The 26,891-nt window shown below is 36.6% G+C and overlaps 1 protein-coding gene across 1 annotated transcript in view; it reads left to right on the forward strand.

Annotated features, from left to right (window-relative positions):
• Positions 1-26,891, forward strand: part of COL28A1 (collagen type XXVIII alpha 1 chain) — a 124,490-nt gene that overhangs the window by 91,836 nt on the left and 5,763 nt on the right. Inside the window, exons 28-36 of the mRNA XM_053698402.1 lie at positions 1,578-1,646; positions 14,284-14,364; positions 14,454-14,489; positions 15,332-15,368; positions 16,991-17,548; positions 17,824-18,059; positions 19,704-19,803; positions 21,183-21,338; positions 23,264-23,452. Coding sequence (XP_053554377.1) covers positions 1,578-1,646; positions 14,284-14,364; positions 14,454-14,489; positions 15,332-15,368; positions 16,991-17,548; positions 17,824-18,059; positions 19,704-19,803; positions 21,183-21,338; positions 23,264-23,452 — 1,462 coding nt within the window. The remainder of the gene's footprint in view (positions 1-1,577; positions 1,647-14,283; positions 14,365-14,453; positions 14,490-15,331; positions 15,369-16,990; positions 17,549-17,823; positions 18,060-19,703; positions 19,804-21,182; positions 21,339-23,263; positions 23,453-26,891) is intronic.

The following is a 26,891-nucleotide window of genomic DNA, read 5'->3' on the forward strand; positions in this document are numbered from 1 at the left end:
TTACATCACTAAATTCTACTTTTGCCGGTGTGTAGGGCTTGATAACTTAGGCGAATCAGCCTCGCCACAAATACGCTGCAGAATTCCAGCGTATTTGAGGTTGACGGCTTGATAACTAGAGGCCTTTGACTTATTCAGTACAGGAACACACATTTAAACAATGTTATATTTTAATCTAAAAAATTTAATATCTCCAAAGATATCTATGGCAAAGATGGACTCTAAGCTCCAGCTTCTGTGTAATAAAAAATAGATTTGTGATCCAGACATCCCCAAGAAAGATTGTCCCTCTGTGGTTGAGAGAGGCTATAAACTCCAGATTCTGGAGTATTTGCCAACCAGACGCCCAGCGAGTGAAAGTCCCACTTTGGTGAAGAGAGGCTGAGAACTCCAAACTCTAGCCTCTGTTTAAAGGGACAGTCTACACCAGAATTTTTATTATTTTAAAAGATAGATAGTCCCTTTATTACCCATTCTCCGGTTTTGCATAACCAACACAGTTATATTAATATACTTTTTACCTCTGTGATTACCTTGTATCTAAGCCTCTGCAGACTGCCCCTTATCTAAGTGCTTTTGACAGACATGCAGTGTAGCCAGTCAGTGAAGACTCCTAAATAATTCCACGGGAGGGAGCAAAATGTTATCTATATGACACACATGAACTAGTACTGTCTAACTGTGAAAAACTTTCAAAATGCTCTGAGCTAAGAGGCGGTTTTCAACGGTTTAGAAATCAGTTTGAGCCTACCTAGGTTTAGCTTTTCAAAAATACCACCAAGTGAACAAAGCAAATTTGATAATAAAAGTAAATTGGGAAGTTGTTTAAAATTGCATGCCCTATCTGAATCATGAAAGTTTAATTTTGACTCTAGACTCTCCCTTTTTTAATGAAAAATGGTCAAGTCCGCAAGATGTCTATAAGAATGAAAGTTCTACTAGACAGCTACCTACTGTTTGAAATTAAAATTTTGTTGCATTAGGCAGCTGCCTACTATTTCAAATAAAAATTAAAGGAATAGTCTAGTCAAAATTAAACTTTCATGATTCAGATAGAGCAGGCAATTTTAAGCAACTTTCTTATTTACTTCTATTATCAATTTTTCTTTGTTCTCTTGGTATCTTTATTTGAATGTATGTTTAGAAGCTGGTCCATTTATGATTCAGCACCTGGGTAGCACTTTCTGATTGGTGTCTAAATGAAGCCACCAATCAGCAAGCACTACCCAGGTGCTGAACCAAAAATGGTCCGGCTCCTAAACTTATATTCAAATAAAGATACCAAGAGAATGAAGAAAAATTGATAATAGGAGTAAATTAGAAAGTTCTTCAAAATTGCTGCTCTATCTGAATCATGAAAGTTTTATTTTGACTAGACTATTCCTTTAAGGTCCTACCATGTCAATTTATAAGATGATTGTGTTGCTATATAATATATCACGATGTACTGCGTTTTAATAACGGCATATATAAAAATAGTAGAAAAAAGTTAAATGGATCAATGTCAGATTGTTGGAATCTATATGTGACCGTATTTATTTTTATACTAACATAAACTTACAATTTAAAATCTTTAGGGAGAACAAGGAATTCAAGGAGGACCAGGACCTCGGGGACCTCCAGGAGAAGGACTCTTAGGTCCAAAGGTAAGGGCAACTATTAACATTAGACACTTTTGTTTTACAATTCTAATTAACATTATGACATTTTAATGATAATTTAACAAAAAAGATTTAAATGTTTTGTATGGGCAAAAATATACGTTCAGGATTAAATATATTTTATTTGTAAATCAGTGTGTATTCTTAAAAAAAACTTTAGAAATTAAAGAGTGTTTAAATATTTAATACTCAATTATTAGTTTAGGTTTTCAAATACATTTCTTTCATGTAATTGGCAAGAGTCCATGAGCTAGTGATGTATGGGATATACAATCCTACCAGGAGGGGCAAAGTTTCCCAAACATCAAAATGCCTATAAATACATCCCTCACCACACCCACGATTCAGTTTTACAAACTTTGCCTCCTATGGAGGTGGTGAATTAAGTTTGTGCTTGATTTTTATGTTTTCTTCTGTGATTAGCGCTTCTAAGCATTCTGAAGCCCAATTCCTCTCAGAGTACAGTGTTTGTCAGAGGGATGTGAAGAGAGAATCGCCTGTTTGATTTTATGGTTCTCCTCGCGGGAAATCTTTTCAAGGGTTCTCTGTTATCAGTCGTAGGGATTAATCTCCTACCTCCCTTTTAATATTGATGATATATACTCTTATATACCATTACCTCTGCTGATGGTTTTCAGTACTGGTTTGGCTATCTGCTATATGTGGATGGGTGTCTCGGTAAGTATGTATCATTATTTTAAGACACTCTCAGCTATGGTTTGGTGCTTTATGTATTAATATAAAGTTTTAAATATATGCATTTTACTTATATTTGCCATGAGTCAGGTCTATTTGTATAGTCCAGCAGTTTTCGTTATGGGAATCATGTTTAAGAAGCTTGTCTTACCTGGGGTATAGTCTTTTTTTTAAAAAATTTACTTGTTTTTTTCTTGGAAAACTTGCTGGCAAATTAGGGTTGCAAGGGCGCAAAATGCTGTTATTTATTGCGTCATTCTTGGCGCAAGGAATTTTTTTGTCATGACGCAAGTTCGTCATTTCCTGCGTCTTAGTTGACGCTAGGTTATTTGCCGCGAAATTGTGTTTGTTATGATGCGAGTTGTGTCATTTGCGGATGTTTGTTGGTGCCAAAACATTTCTCAACTTCCTTTTGCGTTGTGCGTCATACTTGGCGCCAAAAAATTTAGTTTTATTTTACTTCACTTCCTATATGCTCCTTGCCTTCTTTATACTCAGAGGGCTATGCTATTTGCTTTTTTTTGCCAATTTTAGCATTTGCATTTTTTCCCATTCCTGAAACTGCTATATGTGGAAATAAGATATTTCTGTTTAATGTTATTTTTCTTTTTTTACATTTTACAAGATGTCTCAATCTGATCCTGTCTCAGAAGCTGCTGTAGGAACCATGCTGCCTGAACACAGTTCTACCAAAGCTAAGTGTAACTGTTGTAAGCTAGTGGAGATCATATATCCAGCTGTAGTATGTAACAGTTGTCATGATAAGCTTTTGAATGCAGAAAAAGTTTCTATTAGTGCTAGTACAGTATCTGTTGTTCCTTCAACATCTAAAGTACATGATATCCTGGTTGATATGAAAAATTATATTGCTGATGCAATACAGAAGGCTATGGCTGCTATACCGCCTTCAAATAAACGTAAAAGGTCTTTTAAAACTTCTCTTAATACTAATGAAATTTTTAATGACCGGCAACATACTGATATATCCTCTTCTGATGAGGATCTCTCTGACGGAGAAGATCCTACTTCAGACATTGACACTGATAAATCATCTTATCTTTTTAAGATTGAGTATATTTGTTCTTTGTTAAAAGAAGTGTTAATAACTTTGGCTATTGAGGAGTCTGGTCCTCTTGATAATAAATCCAGTAAACGTTTAAATTCTGTTTATAAACCTCCTGTGACTACTCCTGAGGTTTTTCCTGATGCAATTTCTGATGTGATTGCTATGGAATGGTCTAAGCCTGGTACTTCTTTTGTTCCTTCTTCAAGGTTTAAAAAGTTGTATCCTTTGCCAGTGGCTAAATTAGAGTTTTGGGAAAAAGTCTCTAAGTTTGATGGGGCTATTTCTACTCTTGCTAAACGTACTACTATTCCTATGGAAGATAGTAACTCTTTTAAGGATCCTTTAGATAGGAAGATTGAATCTTATCTAAGGAAAGCTTACTTGCATTCTGGCTATATGCTCAGACCTGCCATTTCTATGGCTGATATTGCGGCTGCATCAACTTTTTGGTTGTATAGCTTAGCACAACGGGAAAAAGACTCTGATTTGCATAGCATTGTTCATTTGCTTCAACATGCTAATCATTTTATCTGTGATGCTATTTTTGATATCATCAAGATTAATGTTAAATCTATGTCTTTGGCTATTTTAGCTAGAAGAGCTTTATGGCTCAAATCATGGAATGCTGACATGGTGTCTAAATATAGGTTACTATCTCTTTCATTCCAGGGTAATAATTTGTTTGATTCCCAGTTGGATTCAATTATTTCCACTATTACTGGGGGTAAGGGAGTTTTTTTACCTCAATATAAAATGTCTATAGGCAAATCTAAAGCTTATAATTGGTTTCGTTCCTATTGTCAGAATAGAGAACAGAAAACCACTCCTTTCCCTAAAGACTCTGGCTCCAATTGGAAGCCATCCTCGAGTTGGAATCAATCCATGCCTTACAAGAAACCAAAGCCAGCCCCCTAGACTGCATGGAGGTGCGGCCCTCGATCCAGTTCTGCTGGTGGGGGGCAGATTGAAATGATTTCAAGACATTTAGGCAGATTCCATTCAGAGTCATTGGATTCAGAATATTGTCTCCCAGGGGTATCAACTAGGTTTCAGAATAAGACCTCTTGTGAAAAGTTTTTCTCTCTCTCACTTTCCAACAAATCCTGTGAAAGCTCAGGCTTTTTGAAATGTGTTCCAGATCTAGAGCTTTCAGGAGTAATTGTACCAGTTCTAATTCTGGAACAGGGTCTGGGTTTTTATTAAAATCTATTCATTGTCTCAAAGAAGGAAAATTCTTTCAGATCCGTTCTGGATCTGAAGTTGTTGAATCATTTTGTAAGAGTCCCAACTTTCAAGATGGTGACTATAAGGACTATTCTGCCTTTTGTTCAGCAAGGTCATTACATGTCCTCAATAGACTTACAGGATGTGTATCTTCATATTCCGATTCATCCAGACCACTATCGGTTTCTGAGAGTCTCTTTTCTAGACAAGCATTAACAATTTGTTGCTCTTCCGTTTGGCCTAGCAACAGCTCCAAGAATCTTTTTGAAGGTTCTAGGTGCCCTTCTATCTGTAATTAGAGAGCAGGGTATTGTGGTGTTTCCTTATTTGGACGATATTTTGGTACTGGCTCAATCTTTTCATTTAGCAGAATCTCACACAAATCAACTTGTGTTGTTTCTTCAAAGACATGGTTAGAGGATCAATTTACCAAAGAGTTCCTTGATTCCTCAGACAAGGGTCACATTTTTTAGGTTTCCAGATAGATTCAGTGTCCATGACTTTGTCTTTAACAGACAAGAGACGAATGAAATTGGTTTCTGCCTGTCGAAACCTTCAGTCTCGATCATTCCCTTCAGTGGCTATGTGCATGGAAGTTTTAGGTCTCATGACTGCAGAATCGGACGCGATCCACTTTGCTCATTTTCATATGAGACCTCTGCAGCTTTGCATGCTGAATCAATGGTGCAGGGATTATACTCGGATATCACAGTTGATATACTTAAATCCCAACATTCAACTCTCTCTGTCCTGGTGGTTAATCCATCATCGGATTATTCAAGGGGCCTCTTTTTTTCATCCTGCCTGGACTGTGAATTCAACAGATGCAAGTCTCACAGGTTGGGGAGCTGTCTGTGGGTCTGACAGCACAAGGAGTTTGGAATCCTCAAGACGCGAGGTTACCAATCAATATTTTAGAACTACGTGCTATTTTCAGGGCTCTTCAGGCTTGGCCGCTATTAAAGAGAGAATTATTTATTAGTTTTCAGACAGACAATATCACAACTGTGGCATATGTCAATCATCAAGGGGGGACTCACAGTCCTTTAGTGATGAAAGAAGTATCTTGGATACTTTCTTGGGTGGAATCCAACTCCTGTCTAATTTCTGCGATACATATTCCAGGTGTAGACAATTGGGAAGCGGATTATCTCAGTCGTCAGTCTTTACATCCAGGGGAGTGTTCTCTCCATCCAGATGTATTTTGTCAGATTGTACAGATGTACAGATCTGATGGCTTCCCATCTAAACAAGAAGCTTCCAAGGTACCTTTCCAGGTCCAGGGATCCTCAGGCGGAGATGGTGGATGCGTTAGCAGTTGCTTGGTTTTACCAACTTGCTTGCATTTTACTGCCTCTAGCTCTTCTTCCAAGGGTGATCTCCAAGATCATATTGGAACAATCGCATTTGTGTTTCTGATAGCACCGGCATGGCCTCACAGGTTTTGGTATGCGGATCTTGTCCGGATGTCCAGTTGCCAGCATTGGTCACTTCCTTTAAGGCCGGACCTTCTGTCTCAAGGGCAGTTTTCCATCAGGATCTCAAATCGCTAAATTTGAAGATATGAAAATTGAACGCTTAGTACTTAGTCATAGAGGTTTCTCTGACTCAGTGATTAATACTATGTTACAGGCTCGTAAGTCTGTTTCAAGGAAGATTTATTATCGGGTTTGGAAAACCTATATTTCATGGTGTGTTTTTCATAAATTCTCTTGGCATTCTTTTAGGATTCCTAGAATTTTACAGTTTCTTCAGGATGGTTTGGATAAAGGTTTGTCTGCAAGTACCTTGAAGGGACAAATCTCTGCTCTTTCTGTTTTATTTCATAGAAAGATTGCTAAACTTTCTGATATTCACTGTTTTGTTCAGGCTTTGGTTCGTATCAAGCCTGTTGTTAAATCAATTTCTCCTCCTTGGAGTCATAATTTGGTTTTGAATGCTTTGCAGGCTCCTCCTTTTGAGCCTATGCATTCTTTGGATATTAAACTACTTTCTTGGAAAGTGTTGTTCCTTTTGGCTATCTCTTCAGCTAGAAGAGTTTCTGAATTGTCTGCTCTCTCTTGTGAGTGTCCTTTTCTGATTTTCCATCAGGATAAGGCTGTTTTGCAGACTTTGTTTAAATTTCATCCTAAGGTTGTGAACTCTAACAACATGTGTTTCAGATCTAGAGCTTTCAGGAGTAATTGTACCAGTTCTAATTCTGGAACAGGGTCTAGGTTTTTATTCAAATCTATTCATTGTCTCAAAGAAGGAAAATTCTTTCAGACCCGTTCTGGATCTGAAGTTGTTGAATCATTTTGTAAGAGTCCCAACTTTCAAGATGGTGACTATAAGAACTTTTCTGCCTTTTGTTCAGCAAGGTCATTACATGTCCTCAATAGACTTACAGTATGTGTATCTTCGTATTCCGATTCATCCAGACAACTATCGGTTTCTGAGATTCTCTTTTCTAGACAAGCATTACCAATTTGTTGCTCTTCCGTTTGGCATAGCAACAGCTCCAAGAATCTTTTTGAAGCTTCTAGGTGCCCTTCTATCTGTAATTAGAGAGCAGGGTATTGTGGTGTTTCCTTATTTGGACGATATTTTGGTACTGGCTCAATCTTTTCATTTAGCAGAATCTCACACAAATCAACTTGTGTTGTTTCTTCAAAGACATGGTTGGAGGATCAATTTACCAAAGAGTTCCTTGATTCCTCAGACAAGGGTCACATTTTTTAGGTTTCCAGATAGATTCAGTGTCCATGACTTTGTCTTTAACAGACAAGAGATGAATGAAATTGGTTTCTACCTGTCGAAACCTTCAGTCTCGATCATTCCCTTCAGTGGCTATGTGCATGGAAGTTTTAGGTCTCATGACTGCAGAATCGGACGTGATCCCCTTTGCTCATTTTCATATGAGACCTCTGCAGCTTTGCATGCTGAATCAATGGTGCAGGGATTATACTCGGATATCACAGTTGATATACTTAAATCCCAACATTCAACTATTTCTGTCCTGGTGGTTAGTCCATCATCGGATTATTCAAGGGGCCTCTTTTTTTTCGTCCTGCCTGGACTGTGCATTCAACAGATGCAAGTCTCACAGGTTGGGGAGCTGTCTGGGGGTCTGACAGCACAAGGAATTTGGAATCCTCAAGATGCGAGGTTACCAATCAATATTTTAGAACTACATGCTATTTTCAGGGCTCTTCAGGCTTGGCCGCTATTAAAGAGAGAATTATTCATTCGTTTTCAGACAGACAATAGCACAACTGTGGCATATGTCAATCATCAAGGGGGGACTCACAGTCCTTTAGCGATGAAAGAAGTATCCCGGATACTTTCTTGGGTGGAATCCAACTCCTGTCTAATTTCTGCGATACATATTCCAGGTGTAGACAATTGGGAAGCGGATTATCTCAGTCGTCAGTCTTTACATCCAGGGGAATGTTCTCTCCATCCAGATGTATTTTGTCAGATTGTACAGATGTACAGATCTGATGGCTTCCCATCTAAACAAGAAGCTTCCCACGTACCTTTCCAGGTCCAGGGATCCTAAGGCGGAGATGGTGGATGCGTTAGCAGTTGCTTGGTTTTACCAACTTGCTTACATTTTACCGCCTCTAGCTCTTCTTCCAAGGGTGATCTCCAAGATCATATTGGAACAATCGCATTTGTGTTTCTGATCGCACCGGCATGGCCTCACAGGTTTTGGTATGCGGATCTTGTCCAGATGTCCAGTTGCCAGCATTGGTCACTTCCTTTAAGGCCGGACCTTCTGTCTCAAGGGCAGTTTTTCCATCAGGATCTCAAATCGCTAAATTTGAAGATATGTAAAGTGAACGCTTAGTACTTAGTTATAGAGGTTTCTCTGACTCAGTGATTAATACTATGTTACAGGCTTGTAAGTCTGTTTCAAGGAAGATTTATTATCGGGTTTGGAAAACCTATATTTCATGGTGTTGTTTTCATAAATTCTCTTGGCATTCTTTTAGGTAGAATTTTACAGTTTTTTCAGGATGGTTTGGATAAAGGTTTGTCTGCAAGTACCTTGAAGGGACAAATCTCTGCTCTTTCTGTTTTATTTCATAGAAAGATTGCTAAACTTTCTGATATTCACTGTTTTGTTCAGGCTTTGGTTCGTATCAAGCCTGTTGTTAAATCAATTTCTCCTCCTTGGAGTCATAATTTGGTTTTGAATGCTTTGCAGGCTCCTCCTTTTGAGCCTATGCATTCTTTGGATATTAAACTACTTTCTTGGAAAGTGTTGTTCCTTTTGGCTATCTCTTCAGCTAGAAGAGTTTCTGAATTGTCTGCTCTCTCTTGTGAGTGTCCTTTTCTGATTTTCCATCAGGAGAAGGCTGTTTTGCAGACTTCGTTTAAATTTCTTCCTAAGGTTGTGAATTCTAACAACATTAGTAGGGAAATTGTTGTTCCTTTCTTGTGTCCTAATCCCAAGAATACTCTTGAAAGATCTCTACATTCTTTGGATGTTGTAAGAGTTTTGAAATATTATGTCCAAGCTACTAAATATTTCAGGAAGACTTCTAGTCCATTTGTTGTTTTTTCTGGTCCTAGGAAAGGTCAGAAAGGCTCTGCCTTTTCTTTGGCATCTTGGTTAAAGCTTTTGAGTCACAAGGCTTATTTAGAGGCAGGACAGTCTCCGCCTCAGAGAATTACAGCTCATTCTACTAGATTGGTCGCCACTTCTTGGACTTTTAAGAATGAAGCTTCGGTTGATCAGATTTGCAAAGCAGCAACTTGGTCTTCTTTGCATACATTTACAAAATTTTACCATTTTGCTTCTTCTGAAGCAGTCTTTGGTATAAAAGTTCTTCAGCCAGCTGTTTCAGTTTGATTCTTCTGCTTATGAAATTTATGTGAAATTTATAAGAAAGACTTATTTTTTTGTGGATTTAATTTTTTCAGCGGAAATAGCTGTTTTTATTTTATCCCTCCCTTTCTAGTGACTCTTCTGTGGTCTCCCACATCTTGGGTATTTCTATCCCAATCGTCACAAGCTCATGGACTCTTCCCAATTACATGAAAGAAAACATAATTTATGTAAGAATTTACCTGATAAATTAATTTCTTTCATATTGGCAAGAGTCCATGAAGCCCACCCTTTTTTATGGTGGTTATGATTTTTGTATAAAAAGCACAATTTTATTTCCAGTTCCTCTTTTTGTATGCTTTTTTACTCCTTATTCTATCACCCCACTACTTGGCTATTCATTAAACTGAATTGTGGGTGTGGTGAGGGGTGTATTTATAGGCATTTTGAGGTATAAGTTAAATGTAAAACTTTTGCACGCGAGTGAAACCCGGTGCACGCTAACTTCAAGACTTTGATATCACCAACGCGCTAACTTATTCTACATATAGGGCCCCATGTACGAAGGAGCGAGGGGACAAGCTTCTTAACTCGAGTTGTCTGCTCACCTTCGCTACATATGGGCAGCATCAGGATCTGCTGCCCATATGTATCATTACATGCTCAAGTGAGCATGTAATGCCTGCCCCTTCTCTCTCATGACCAATCGTGTGAGAAAAGGGATTGTCAATCACCGAGAGTGAGTGATCTCTCTGTGATTTTCCCTCGCTAATGACTGCTGCTTCTTACATTGCGGAAAGCAGGCTCGCATATGCTGCTTAGTACATGGAGCCCATAGACTTCAAAGAAGAGCACAGAAGGAAACAACCATACATTTATGGCTCATGCGCTTACACGACTGGAGTTATTAATATTTCACATTCCAATATCTATACCTGTATATCTATTCCAATAGATATATATTTTACATTTACACTATCACATATATATAGAAATATATATTTAATAATAAAAAAAAAAATTCAATGTGAAGAATATTAGAATGTAAAATATGCATAACGCAGTGGCAGATTACCGCACTCTGTCCTTGTACTTTTTGTTATATAACATTGACAAAGGCACAATGCAGTGCCGAAACGTTTGTTTTTTAAACTGATGTAATAAATTCTAGTTTTACTGCAAAGACCAGTGAGCTGCCTGCTTTTTGGAGAGTATTGTTATGGTATTAGCAGTGCACCGTGGCATTATTATAGTATGATTGTGCAATCCTATCTATAACTTTATATATATATATATATATATATATATATATATATATATATATATATATATATATATATGGATTATTTAGACATTTTTACAGTATCTATAATAATTTTTTAATAATTAGTATTAGTATTTTTTTAAGATAACTAAGTTTTCATGTGCGCTAACCCCAACACTGCGTTAGACCTACATTGTGAAATCCGAAGCGTGTTACGCATATTTTTTAAATTTTATTGTGAAATATATATTTATATATATATATGATAATGTTAATGTAAAATATACATTTTCCTGTATGTGACGAGCATTGGAATGTGACATTTTTACAGTAAATACATAGTAGAACACATTAAATATTATTATAGAATTATTAAACACATTTATATATATACTGTATATATATTTATGAAAATTTATATTACTAATTTGTAACAGCTAATTTTTTTTTTACTATTTAAATGATTTTTATTTGAGGCTCAAAATAAAGCATACATAAGCTTAAGACAGTGACAAATGAAAACAATATAATATTTGCATGAAATAAGAAGATTCAAACTGACAATGAGTACATCAGCAGTTAAATTAGAGGAAAAATAAAAAACAAACAAAAGAAAAAAGTAATACAGAAGCAGTATGCCAGGTAATGTACAAACCTCCCAGAAGACACAAGAGGCCACTGTTGGACCTCAAAAGTATACAACAAAATCACTGAAGGTTATCTTTGATTATAGGAGACCACTCTTGTGTCCGAATGACTAACCTCATTTTAAAATTTCTATATTCATATATATTTCTGTTACTCTTGTACTTACAGAGTTAATAAGAATTAGATTCAGACATGTCTGCATATAAACAAAAGACTGCACAAAACCTGGGACAGTGTGAAATATATTGTTATAATTAGGAAGAATTAGTAATATTGCCAACGTATCATATAGAAATAACTCTCCTATAACTTTAAACCCTTCTGTAGCTCTTTAGAGAGCTTCATGTTATTAGTCTGAACCTATCCGGCCCCAGCTAGTGTCTGATATTGACAATTATAGGAAGAGTATTTAGATGTAAGTCCACACATTTCTAGGAGATGAGACATTATGGGACAATTGTGGACCATTGCACGTTCACTATGTGCATACCTCAGATTTGGGCATCAGACATGAAGTCATCATTAATAAATCTAAAGCTTGTTACCCGTAGGATAGGTCGGTTATTATCAAGCCTCACTAGTAGAGGTACCAAGCTAGGTCAATTATGTGGTGTAATTAGTAGAACTATAAATAAATTACAGAATTAAATTGTTATGGGAAGACAGTGTCTCATCTTTTATATCAATTTAGCCAATACCAGTATTATATAATGAAGAGCCAGAGGGTCTAAACAGCCCACATAAATTACCATCTTCAATTACATATATCAGAATGGAAGATAACAGAAGAAGGTATCAATAAAATAACTTAGCTCTTAAGAAAATGCTTAGGATTAAGATATTAATAGAGCATAATGGCAAAAATACACAGTATAATGAAACCTACTACAGTGACAATCAGCTTTACGGACCTTCTGTGGGTAGCATGGGGTTGTAGAGTCCTTCTGCAATATCTATTGAAAAACGTCAGTTTAAACAGAAGAACTGTCCAACTCAGAGGCTTCTGTTAGCTATCAGTCCCGTAGGCAATAGAAGTTTCATATATTATACCAGCAACTTAGCCTATGCCGGTTCTCATAAGTGCAGGCAGATGTCCAGATATTGTGAGGGTGGCGAGTGAGAGTTCAAATTTGACTGATAGGGTGGTTATCCAGTAGATGAAGAGCTCCACTATATGACGGCCTCTGAAGGATCTGAAATCTGCATTGTCAGACTTCTCAGGATACAGCACTTCCATAAGTGAATCCAGCCATTCCAATGTGGGCCAGCAAATCTTGGTCCTTAGTGCGGGTATGGTGGGTCGGGAGGTGCGAATCTACAGACCCCTTCTCGCAAGCACTAAGGGTAGGCACATCAACTGCTGTGGACATCGCAGGTCTCCGTGCATCTGGTCTACCAACATCAAGCTGCGGAGGCCTCCGCAGCGCTACTTCGCTGATGGAGCTCACCAAGCCACATTCAGCTCCAACCACTGGTACTGTTTCCCACTCCATATTATCTACCTGCTCTTTAAGCTTGTCGCCATGCGCCACCCCCTGCACCGCTATATTTGTGTTTGGGTGAATTTTGTTTTCCTGTGGGGTATAATAAGGTTTTGCAACTTGATTTTCAGTAGGCATATGGGTGAGGCGTGTGAAAGGTTCGGTAGGTAGATCTGTTAAAGGCTGCAGCTTACCTTTTGCAATAGCGCAGACACCTTTTTAAAGAAGTTTATTCTTCCTCGAACACCACATGGAGCCTAGAGAAATGAGCATCCAGCATGGCTTCCACTTCCCTCAGAATTAGTGTAGTATCCAGCACCATATTGAAGCAACACGTGGTAGCCTAGGAAATGTGTGCCCCTTGTCTCAGAAGGTAGTAAAATATTGGTTATATTGCAACGCAACCACAGCGTTGTGCAATGGCAGAGCCCTGAGAAAACTCTACCGGGGGGTTTAGTTGGAGGCCGCAACCTCAATGTAAGCTCCGGTGCTCTGGTGCTGGCAGCAATCTCAACGATTTTAGGATCATTAGGTAAAGGATGATTAGCTTGATTGCAGCAGTTTTAATTTCTTGCCAGATGGCGACTTGTTACAGTGTTTTGTCAAGCCAAATCTATCAAGGCTGGAGCAGCACACAAAACTGTGACCTATCATGGCGGCCGCCCGGAAGTCCCCTCAACAGCTAATTTTTAAAGAGAGTAACAGTTTATTTTAATTTATGTTGTGTTTGGTGCAATTTTTATTTTATCCCTAACCATTTATGCCAGGTCTTCAGTCCCACTAACCCAATGTGCGTTAAATTTGGATTGTGCTCAAGCGAACATGTTTACTTTCAACTAGTAATACACTCGTAAATGAACGCACCCAAAATATTCTTATATAGCACACCACTTGTAATCTAGCTTTATATGAGATAATTCTTGAATCGAAAGAGATTCAAATTATTTCTAGAGAAATCAGACTTTATGGGGCCAATTTATTAAGCAACAGGGGGACATGATTCGCTATAGCACATCATGTCCGCTCGACATTGTTAAATGCCAACAGCATATGCTGTCGGCATTTATCATTGCACAAGCATTTCTAGTGAAATGCTTGTGCAATGCCACCCCCTGCACATTCCCGGGCCAATCGGGATTATCGGGATGATTGCAGTCCACCACCTCAGAGGTGGCGAATGAGATAAGGAGCAGCAGTCTTACGACCGCTGCTTCTCAACTTTTTTTTCCTGTGAGTCTGAATGCTCGCACGGAAACAGCTGCATTCGCAGCTTAATAAATCGGCCCCTATGTATGTGAAAATATAAACTTGGAATCAAATTATTTAGCAATTACTTGATCAAATTCTTTTGGGCTTTATTATCCATAAAACGTGTATTTTGCCTCTCAAAAAACAATCAAACACTACTGACATTGTATTCATATTAGGGTGACCGTGGTGCTTTTGGTGAAAGAGGAAGAAAAGGAGACAAAGGTGACAACGGAGAAACAGGATTTCCTGGAGAATCTGTAAGAATATCTGCTTTTTGTTAAAAATGAAACTTTAAATGAAAACAAATTTTATTTGTTAAGTATTTAACATTTTATTATAATTACAGGGTAGACCTGGACCTAAGGGAGAAATGGGATTAACTGTAAGTATTTATTGAAATATTAAAATTCTGTTCTTCTTTGGCTGTGTAAAGTGCATGACATGATAGGTATGATTGCACGAAAGAGGACCCAAACATAATTTTTAACTTTGTATTGTTATTTACTTTAATTTTGCATGCATTTAATAAGTAGCACATTGAGTAGTTTCAGATAATTTAATTGCTTTTCAATTGTCCACAAGACATTTGATTTTTCTTTCATTGAAAAGCAGAATTTGTACGTGCATTTTGTCAGTGTACTTTCACATGAAAATAAGTAATATTTGGAAAACCTCTGGAGACATTTTGCAACAGTTGTGCAACACCATCTTGGTAGTCCAGTTCAAAGATGCTGCCAATTACGAACATTCTATATATGAGGAATAATTCTAATCTGTTAATTAAGGGGATCAGGCAGCTACAGTTTGCAGAGTTGGGCGCCAGGTCACTCCCTCCCCACAAAAACTTAAATAAGAACAATTAGAAGATGTATACATAAGCATTTGCCTAATAAGCTAATTTTAATTTGCATGGTAAATGCATTAGCTTATATTGTATATTCACAATTTAATGTTCAGATGAGCACCAACAGACATAAGTGTATCAAATAGACTATACACAAATGTTTAAGCATGTTATTCCTAATGGATGTGCTGTGGTCAAAAGAATGGGATATTTGGGCCATTATTATGAGGAAAGGGTTTCTGGTCAATCATCCGATTGATCTCTATGGTGTAAAAAGCATTTTTAATCTATACTGTGCACTCCAGCAGTTGATTTGTTTAAGTGTGGCAAAACCAATGTATGCAATTTCTTAAGATGTAATTTATTTATTTTTCTAATAGAGAGAAGACATTATCAAGCTGATTAAGGAAATTTGTGGTACGTCCAACTTTTATGTCAAAAGTGCTTGTTCTTTAATCACATTTTTAAGTACCTGTGGAAAAAAATATAGTACATACTAGCTTCTACATATTCTACAGCCTGGAACGCCCAGCTAACTCCCACAGAAGATCAGAACTGATGTGTAAAGAAGATTAGTCTTGCAGAAGCTTTATTAATAGATTGCATAGGGGACAGATGGTAGCTTGGGAGTGTGGATGGAGTTGCAGTAGTCTAAACAAGATATGATTAGTTAGTGGATTGGAATCTAAGATGTGACTTGTGAGAGGAATGGAAGTGGCAAATTTAGGAGACAATTTAAAGGTAAATTCATCAGCTTAGGACTCAAAGTGAGGGGCAAATAAAAATTAAAAATCAAATGGAACCCAATGTAGTGGGCATGTGGGAACTAACGTTATGATAATGTTGTTAACAATAATCAAAATTAGAGCTGTGGGAACAGTGGATAAGGGACAGAATGGAGGAGTTAGTTTTGGAGGTTATGAGTTATAGATACCAAAGGAACGTACAGGATGAGATAAGGGATACAGGGTTGAAGACACAAGCAAGATATGTAAACTAAGAAAATGGGACACAGATATGAGCATTACTATGTAGTCGTTATTGGGCAGAGAAGGTATAACTAGAGAAATAAGAATCAAGCAACAGAAGGGCTGTCTCACAAATAGCAAAATAATAGGAGGGTTTGGAGCAAGAGGTAATGATCTGCATTGTCAAAGGCTTTTGAAAAATCAAGAATTTATTGTAGATTTTACGCTCTCTAGAAAGCAGGATCCACTAATTGTTTTGAGTCAGTTTACCTTCCCCTTTCTTCTCATTCGTAAATGATCATAAGAAGAATTATCAGGAAGAAATTTAATTTTTACTTGGCTGCAAGAAGGTTATTTATCACCTTGGTCATTGTTTTGTCTAAGGAGTGTTAAAAACAAAAGCCATAAGGTGAAACCCAAGAATTTGAAGTGAGAGAACATGATAAGCCTTTGTATACATTATTTTCAAGAAATTTTGAGGTAGAAGGGAATACAGAGATACAGTGGGATTGAGATAGGGGCCTATCTATCAAGCTCCAGACGGAGCTTGACGGCCCGTGTTTCTGGCGAGTCTTCAGACTCGCCAGAAACAGCAGTTATGAAGCAGCGGTCCAAAGACCGCTGCTCCATAACCTGTCCGCCTGCTCTAAGCAGGCGGACAGACATCGCCGCAATTCAACCCGATCAAGTACGATCGGGTTGATTGACACCCCCTGCTGGTGGCCGATTGGCCGCTATTCTGCAGGGGGCGGCGTTGCACCAGCAGCTGTTATGTATTGCTCTCCGTATTCAGCGAGGTCTGGCGGACCTGATCCGCACTGTCGGATCAGGTCCACCAGACCTTGATAAATAGAGCCAATAGAGAATGAGTTTGCTGTAAGAACAATAGTACATTACTGGAAGCTTTTTTTAAAATTGTTGATGTCATAAATATACTATGTTAATTATATAATAAGTTTTAATTACTCAGTTCTGTTTGATATCTTACACACCGCTAAGAAATTAAACTCATCATATGACAATGTAAAGCAAAATATAGAATTGCTTACTAAGGTTCTGTTTTTCTTTCAGGTTGTGGTGTAAAATGTAAAGAAATTCCTATGGAACTTGTGTTTGTAATAGACAGTTCTGAAAGTGTAGGTCCGGAAAATTTTGAAATCATCAAAGACTTTGTCACAGCCCTAGTGGATAGGGTCACAGTGGGCAGAAATACCACTCGCATAGGACTTGTTCTGTACAGTTTAGAAGTTCGCCTGGAATTTGGCCTTAACAGATTTACCACTCAGCAAGATGTTAAACAAGCAATCAGGAATATGTTGTATATGGGAGAAGGTACATACACTGGAACTGCTATACGGAAAGCTTCCCAAGAAGGATTTTTTGGAGCTCGTACAAGCGTTCGGAAAGTTGCTATTGTACTCACAGATGGTCAGACAGATAAGAGAGAATCAGTAAAACTAGATATAGCTGTACGAGAGGCTCATGCTGCCAACATAGAGATGTATGCTATTGGAATTTTGAGTGCATCAGACTCATCAAAAGACGAATTCTTACGAGAATTAAACCTTATTGCCTCAGACCCTGACAGTGAGCATATGTACCTTATTGATGACTTTAACACACTTCCAGGTATGTAAAAAAACAAATACTTTATTGTTTACTTTTTGTCACTTGTTGCATTAACAGACCAATAATTCAGGTAGTGTAGCCTGGATCTATTCAATCTACTCTTGTAAAATTATTTGAAGTTTAGAGGGTGAATATACATAAGAAATTTGTTTCTTTACAGTTATATAAAATCTAGCATTATAACAACATTTACCTTATCACCTTAATTTAAATAAATTAAATTAAAATTGTATATGGATGTTAGTAATTTTAATGTTTTTAAATTATTTCTATAGCACTGGAATCAAAGCTTGTTAATCAGTTTTGTGAAGATGAACATGGAGCCCTTGTTTACAAAAAAATTGGTAGTACGATCAACGGAATGTCCACCAAGAAAGGTTCTTCTGATTACTCAGTAGTTCAAAGCAACAGAGAAGTTAACTTACAAGGACAGAGAAATGTACAGGAAGAAAGAAGCAAAATAACCCAAGTAGAAGAGATATATGTTGCTCCACCTCAGCCAGAAATTCAGGTAATATAACCAGAAAATAAAATATGAAATGATATATTAAGCTCAAGTAATAAATACAATAAGTTGTTTGGACAATAAAAAATATTCCTTTTAGTGGACTGCACTTCTGCAGACCCCAGTAACCTATTTCCTTCAGCTGAATGGGAGAGTGGTGTTGCAGTAAGGAAGACACACCAACAGTCATGCTGAGTCAATTATATAGAATAAAATAAATTAAGTCCATGCTCACTACAAACTTTTTGCCAAAATAAATTGTTTTCAATATGATTTAAAAATATTTTCTTTAAAAATATATAAAATCAGACGTCACAAGTAAAAGAAAAAAGTTAAATTTGTGTATACACGTAAACATTAGCACTTTATTTTTCAAAGGCCTGCAATGCATTGCTCACTAAGGGCCAGATTAGAAGTGGAGCGCAAAAGTTTCTACGCAAGCGCTATCAGGTTTTCATGACTGTAATGCGCACAGATTAAATTTGCATTGGTATTACAAGTCGAAAGAAAACATGATTGTGTGAGCGCAATTGCAATTTACGCTGTAATGATTACCGCAATCTCAGAGTTGTGGTTAACTGTTTCATGAAAATAAAAAGTTGCCCAAAACACATAAAACATATATTACAAAGTACACTTACATTCATAATAACATCATCTAATAAAAATTATTCAAAAAATATTATACAAAATGACTCAAAGATATGAGAGCTCAGGTGTTAGGAAAAAAGGCAGGCAAAGGACTTTAACATAGAGATACATACACATACATGTCTAAAGATGGATATGTATCAATATGTGTGTGTGTGTACATATGTATTTATACATGTATATATGTATTTACAGGCATATGTACACATATAAACACATAAATACATATGTACACATATATAGGCATATATATAAGTGCATTAGAGCCCTTTGCAATTAAGTAGATGAAAACATGTAAAATCATATTTCTGCAATATTCATATTTAATAAAGTGTTATAGTGTGTATTTACTGTAAATATTTCACATTCCAATGTTCTGCTCATAGAATATGTTCTATGTATTTCTAGATATATTCCTATATATATCTATATATGTCTATACCTATATATATATATATATATATATATATATATATATATATATAAATATATTTATATATATTGTACCAAAATACCATCAGATATACATAGAAATATGTATTTTTGAATAAATATAACATATATATGTACAGAACATTGGAATGTGAAATATTCATATTTTCATGTTGGGTTAGCGCATATGAGAACAAGTTCGGTTTAGCATGCAAGTTGGGTGTTTATTTTCCACTTTTTTTTTTGAGTGGAAAAGGTGATCTTTGCGTGACAGTCTAATTGCGATAGAAGTAAGCTGTTTGCACGCAAAAGGTTTAGCGCGAGCAAACTTTTTACTTTCAACTCATAATTCAATTGTAACCCGACATACGCAAAATAGCGCTCCACTTTTAATCTAGCCCTAAATGTTCTGCACTAATGTATTTTTATTGTATACTGGTATACAGTAATAAAGCTGAAGTATGGAATGAATTGTATATCACACCTCATCTAGAATATCTCTAGAGTCAGGATATTGCACTTTGTTTTGTAAAAATGTAGTGAATGAGACCATCTTTGTCATTTCAGCCACGAGAGGTAATTAAGGTACCTATTGAAGAAGAGGAGGAGGAAGAAGATTATGATGAAGAACCAGAGGAATTGGAGCCAATCAATTCAAGCTCTAGAGGTACGAATTTAATTTACATTTTTTATATATATATATTTTTTTTAAATAGAGTGCTAAAACTCTATTTTTCACATTAGCCACCTATTTGTGTGTTCCTAGATGGTTTAATTAGGTTGGGTTTAAAAACATTGCACTCTTATCTCAGTAAATTTTCACATATGCTATAAGCTCACACAAGGTATGTATGTACAGTATAACTGATTTTAAAGGCATCACATATTTAATAATATTACATCCAGTGACGGAACTGAAGGCAGTGCAGCCCAAATTATGCAATATATAGGTATATCTGATGCCATCAATTAGATGCATGTCCCCTGCAATTTATTTTATGCTATAAGCCCAAATGAAACGTTATATCAGATACCCAGCCTCATTATACTAGCCATATTCTTAAAGGGACATAATACTTATATGCTAAATCACTTAAAACTGATGCAGTATAACTGTAAAAAGCTGATAGGAAAATATCACCTGAGCATCTATGTAAAAAAGGAAGATATTTTACCTCTCAATTTCCTCAGTTCACCAAAGTAAGTCCAATGTAAAAAGTTATACTTCAGCTGCTGTCCAGCTGCAGGTAAAAAAAAATGAAGAAATGAACTGCAGTCAATCAGCATCAACAGTGCTGAGGTCATGAACTCTTTTACTGTGATCTCATGAGATTTCACTTAACTCTCATGATATTTCATAGTAAACTTCCTTAAACTGAATAGGGAACTAACACACTTCCTCGCCTGTCAGGTATACTGATTTGCTGCTTAAAGTCCTTTGCAATGGGGTGTGAATACTTAGGACATTTTGAGGTAAAATATCTTCCTTATCTTCCTTTTTTACATAGAGATGTTCAGGTGATATTTTCTAGTCAGCTTTTTACAGCTATACTGCATCTCTTTCAAGTGTTTCAACATTTGGGTATCATGGCCCTCAAAGCAAGATTTCAGATCTGATTCACAGCTGCTGCAGCCCTACTATACACAAGTGATACCACAGATCAAATGAAGGGCTTCTACAAGCTTCATTATGCTAGTTATAAACCCAACTAAAACCACTATAGTCTATTAGTATAACCTAGCAGCTAGACACCTGTATATCACACCCATATTCTCTTTAGCAATGTTTTGCATTGGTTCAAAGTAGAAGTAATTTTGAACAAATCGCATATTTAAATGTATTAGAATATGACTCTCCTAATAAGGTGTGTTATGATGTCTGATATCTGCAGGTAAGTTTGCATCTTTACTTGTTAAGAGTACAGGTTTTATTTGTAGAAATGGAGTTGTCATCAGGCTTCAAAATCTGTTGATGCTCTACAAATAACTGAGAATAGTAATTAAATGTTAAAGTAAAAGATCATGCTTAATTTTCCCTTCCAATAGTGGTGTCCTCATCAACTGTTATATCCTCATCCACATCATCTTCATCTTCATCAACATCCACATCAGATTCCTCAACTCCATCAAAAACTTCCACATCATCTATAATAATATCTTCCTCAGAATCAGAGTCATCGTTGACACCTGTACCAGGACCAGGTAAAAACAACCATTTTCTTTTATGAAAATTTACACAATCATAATTCAGAAAACATTATTGCATATTATTGTATGCTAAAAACAAAGTAAAAATTTGTAAACACTTAGGGCCCAATGATCAAAAACTCTCTGGCATGGAGAGAAATCTCACAATTTGTTTGGGTGCTTTTTCTGAGCATTATGGGCTAGTGAGGCACTATGCTTCAATCCTTTCTGCAATCTCAGAGCTGCGGTTAACTGTTTTCCGAAACTAAAAAGTTGCACAAAACACTTCAAAAATACATAACAAAGTACATTTACACTCATATTAACACTGTCTAATAAAAATTATTTCAAAAGAGTATTGCACACAAATGTTATTAGGGCTCAAAGATAGGAGATCTCGGGTTTTAGAGAAAAAAAGAAAGGCAAATGTTTTTAACATTGAGACACATACATAAACATTGCTAAAAAATATATGTGTACATTGATATTAATGTATTTATATGTGTATATTTGTATTTACAGTCATATATACACATATAAAAACATTACTTTATATGTACACATATATAGACATATATAAGTGCATTATAGCTCTTTGTCATTAAGCAAACGGCTGCAATTAAGATAAAAAACATGATAAAACATATTTATGTAATATTCATATTTAATAAAGATTTTAACTATGTATTTACTGTAATTAATTCACATTTAGTAATGCAAATATGCTATGTTGTTTGTGCGTTTGTTTTTCAACAAATTTTTTTCCCATTGACTTCTATGGGAAATACGAAAAGGCGATGGAGTTTGCGCGATCTCGGGTGTCAGTTTTTTTTCCCCTTTTTTTTTTCTCCATTGATCTCTATTGGGGAATACATGCACACGCATGCAGAAACTTAAAGGGCCATAATACCCAAATGTTTAAACACTTGAAAGTTATGCAGCATAGCTGTAAAAAGCTGACTAGAAAATATCTCCTGAAGATCTCTATGTAAAAAAGAAAGATATTTTACCTCAAAGGTTCCTCAGTAGCCACCTCCCATTGTAAAGGATTTCTAAGCAGCATTTTAGTGTGTCTGTCCTGGGACAGCTGAAAGGATGAGCCTCGTGAACTCTCATATTATTTCACCAATCAGGTAAAGGAAGCTTACTATGAAATCTCATGAGAGTTAAGTAAAATCTCATGAGATCACAGTAAGAGTTCATGACCTCAGCACTGCTGATGCTGATTGGCTGCTGTTCATTTCTTCATTTTTTTTTTTATTTTTACCTGCAGCTGGGAGCTGCTGAGTATAACTTTTTACACAGAACTTACTCTGCTGAGCTGAGGAAATTGTGAGGTCAAATATTTTCCTTTTTTACATAGAGATGCTCAGGTGATATTTTCCTGTCAGCTTTTACAGTTATACTGCATCAGTTTCAAGTGATTTAGCATATGAGTATTATGTCCCTTTAAGTTTGGTTTTTCGCGCTATTCAGGTTAATGCTAGTGCAAAATAATTTTTTTTGGAACTTGTAATACGAACACAACCCAAAAAGAACAAAAATTTAAATCCAAGCAGAGTTTTCGCTTACGCAAAAAAAGCGCCACTTGTAATCTAGCCCTATATTGTAATGTGCATATCCTTCACAGACAGGACCCTGCATAGTTGTATAAACAGCCATTAAGTTACAATATGCCTTTCTAAAATTCTTTGACAGAGATTTTTATTGAATTTTTAATAATGTAAATAACTGAGAGAAGTAAATTGTTCTGACAATACAAAATTAGTTTGGTACAGTGAAACAGAGTTTATAGTATTATTGTTTTCATTTTAATATGCATAAACTGCTTTATACCAGTGCATTTAGATACATCTTTTGCATTGTTCCTCTGTGATTGGCTGAAGAAAAGCATCAAGGATCCTAAAGATGCACTTTTTATTTGTTCTTTTTTTTCTAAGATTTCATCCAGGATCCACGCTGTAAATTATTATTGGACCAAGGATCATGCAGAACATATATAATAAAATGGTACTATGACAAGCAAGCAAATTCCTGTGCTCAGTTCTGGTATGGTGGCTGCAATGGTAATGCCAATCGTTTTGATACCGAAGAAGAATGCAAGACTTCTTGTGTTTTCTACTCAGGAGGTAAGGCAATGTCTGATTAGTGGTCTTTATTTAGATGCAAATGCTTCCTAATCTTGATAATGGATGGGGAATATAACTGCAATTCACTGTTGAATTCAGAGGGATTAGTTATATATATTAGAGTGGGACAACTGCCTCCCAGACAGTTTCTATGGGAGGCAATTGGAGCATAATGGTATAATATGTTAGCCTAATCCGGACCAAAACATCTACTTACTTACTCCTGAATTATAGGTGCTTCCCAGATGGATATATAATATTGCACTGAAAGAGAGAGACTGTAGACTAGATTGTTTTTGTTTCACTCTATAGTTAAAGGGACAGTAAAGTCTAAATTAAACTTTTGCAAATCAAATAGAGCAGGGAATTATAAAAAAAACTCTCTAATTTACTTCTATCAAATTGTCTTAATTCTCTTGGTATCCTTTGTTGAAAAGCATAGCTAGGTAGGCAGAAAGGCAGCAATGCACTACTGTCTAGTCAAAATTAAACCTTCAAGATAAACAACTCAATTCTGATCCCTACAGATAAAACAGGTTACACATTACAAGTGTAAGGTTGGTAGAGTATCACTTAATTATTTCAAGGGATGTGAAACCCAATATTTTTCTTTTTAAACAACTTTCCAATTTACTTGTATTATCAAATTTGCTTTGTTCTATTGGTATTCTTTGTTAAAAGCTAAACATAGGTAGGCTCATATGCTAATTTCTAAGCCCTTGAAGACCGCCCTCTTATCTCAGGGCATTTTGACAGTTTTTAAAGCTAGATATGGCTAGTTAATGTGTGCCATATAGATAAAATTGTGCTCACTCCTGTGGATTCACCTAGGAGTCAAAAGAATAGAAATAAGGGGGCAGTCTGCAGAGGCTTAGATACAAGGTAATCACAGAAGTAAAAAGTATATTAACATAATCCGTGTTGGTTATGCAAAACTGGGGAATGGGTAATAATGGAATTATTTATCTTTTTAAACAATACAAATTCTGGAGTAGACTGTCCCTTTAAAGTTTGCCAACAATGAAAGCTTTTCTCTTTAAAATTAATTTTTATATGTAATATTTAGTGCTCCAGACAGGTTGGTGTTATATTCATAATTATATTTCAGTATGTACTTCATATAAAAATATAATCAAGCATATAACTCCAACTAGACCTGTGCCTGGAGCAGCACTAAGTATTACATATAAAAATAAAATTAACAATAATTTAAACTAAAAAACAATTGATTAAATAATTAAAGTTATTTGATTATTATAAGATGACCAAATCACTTAACCTGGCTCAAAAAAAACAAAACAACTGGTAACACTGTAACTATCGTGTCTTTCCCTCTCTAGCCAATCGCAGGTAAGGAGCACAGGTGCTAAACTGAACTTTTATAATCAAAAGTCGGGTCACCATGAATGCAAACTTATTAAGGGGCGATTTTCGAGAAATCCAACATCGGATGGAAGCGTGAACACTATGTTAACTTACACATACATGAAAAGAATGACTGCATGCACTGCTCAAAATATTTCAATGGAGACCTTGAACTAAAATAGAGCCATAACCTACTTTTTAGCTCTAGGCAACTGTAGTAGCTTACGGCTCCCTTTTTAACGACACGATGGAAACGAGCCAATATTCAGCTAGCTCCCAGTAGTGTAAGGCTATCCCTGCAACAAAGAATACCAAGAGAATTACGTAAATTTGATAATACAAGTAAATTGGAAAATTGTTTAAAAAGAAAAATATTGGGTTTCACATCCCTTGAAATAATTAAGTGATACTCTACCAACCCTACATGTGTAATGTGTAACCTGTTTAATCTGTAGGGATCAGAATTGAGGATTGAGAGTTTTAACTTTGTACAGTAATCACATTATGGGTATCACAAATCATTTTAGATATGGATATGGGCCCAGTATGATGTGCAACTATCAGCTTTCTTATATCGGGCCGATTAGCCACTGAATATAGTTTAGGGCCCCTATTTAAGAAAGTCTGGCGGACCTGATCCGACAGTGCGGATAAGATCTGTCAGACGCTCGCCGTATTCAGCATTGCACCAGCAGCTCTTGTGAGCTGCTGGTGCAACGCCGCCCCCTGCAGACTCGCGGCCAATGGGCCGCCAGCAGGGGGGTGTCAATCAACCCGATTGCACTCGATCGGGTTGATTTTCCGCCGATGTCTGTCCGCCTGCTCAGAGCAGGCGCACAGGTTATGGAGCAGCGGTCTTTGTGACCGCTGCTTCATAACTGCTGTTTCTGGCGAGCCTGCAGGAGCTTGATAGATATGCCCCTAGGTATTGCTTCACAGGAATATTTGAAGAAAAAAAAGAGTAGTGGTCAGTATATCATGTTTTGCAAGTTAATACAAAATGGTAAATACTTCTACATACACTACACACATTTACATATTTGAGAAACTATGTAACCATATATATATATTTCCCAGAAATCTGCAGTTGTTGGTTGTAAATTTGTTAATGTACTATTAATTTAATTAATTGTTTCAGAAAACTGATGTCATGGCTTCATCTCACTTTATTTTCTCATTTCCCTCTCAAATCTATCATTCACTTACTCTATTCTCTCTCTTCACCAATATTTTCTCCTCCACAACATTTTTTCTCCCCCGTTTGTTGTAAATTGTGGTTTATTTATAGACAAGATAAGGATTAACAGCAAGGGGAAAAAATGTCTGCGTCTCATTGTCCTCTTGCAACGGTGTCCTAAAGTGGTACATTAACTTTAACACATCACTTCCAATACTTGCAGTCTAAGGAAACATGCTACCCCAAGGATAAGAGAAGACCACTCCGCTTTAAACAGACATCCTATATTCCTGACAAGAATACTCCTTTAGTCTAAGACAGTTCAGGTGATAAAGCCACTGATTGGCTGGATCACCACAAGCTTTTTGATGTGGGAGCTGGACTTTCAGCACTGCAAGAAGTAACTTCAAATTTACATCATGCAAATCAATCTTGTATATTACCATTAATGCATCACTTCTGCATTCCATTAGTTTGTGTTTCACAGAAAACTGAACAATTTCTACACCAAATAGTTATTTAACACTTTCAGTACTAAGTCATTTTAAAGGCATGTGTGGCAATCAGGAATTGATTGCTGTTGCACCCTGCAGACCCTCTAGGTCAGGGGTCAGCAACCTTGGGCCCCCAGATGTTTTGAACTACATGTCCCATGATGCTGAGACACTCTTTAGAATGTCTGAGCATCCTAGGGAAATGTAGTTCCAAAACATCTGGGGGCCCAAGGTTGCTGACCCCTGCTCTAGGTGGTACAGGGGGGGGGGGGCAGATGCTCCATTGAAGCCCCATTATTCTTGCCAACATGTCAATGGTGCCTAATGCCGCAGGATATAGCAGTCACATGTTCCTCTATGGGCTGTGGGGGGGGGCAAGACAGGGCGTCCAAAAAGCTATTGT

The sequence above is a fragment of the Bombina bombina genome, chromosome 1, assembly GCF_027579735.1.
Source record: "Bombina bombina isolate aBomBom1 chromosome 1, aBomBom1.pri, whole genome shotgun sequence".
Taxonomy (NCBI): domain Eukaryota; kingdom Metazoa; phylum Chordata; class Amphibia; order Anura; family Bombinatoridae; genus Bombina; species Bombina bombina.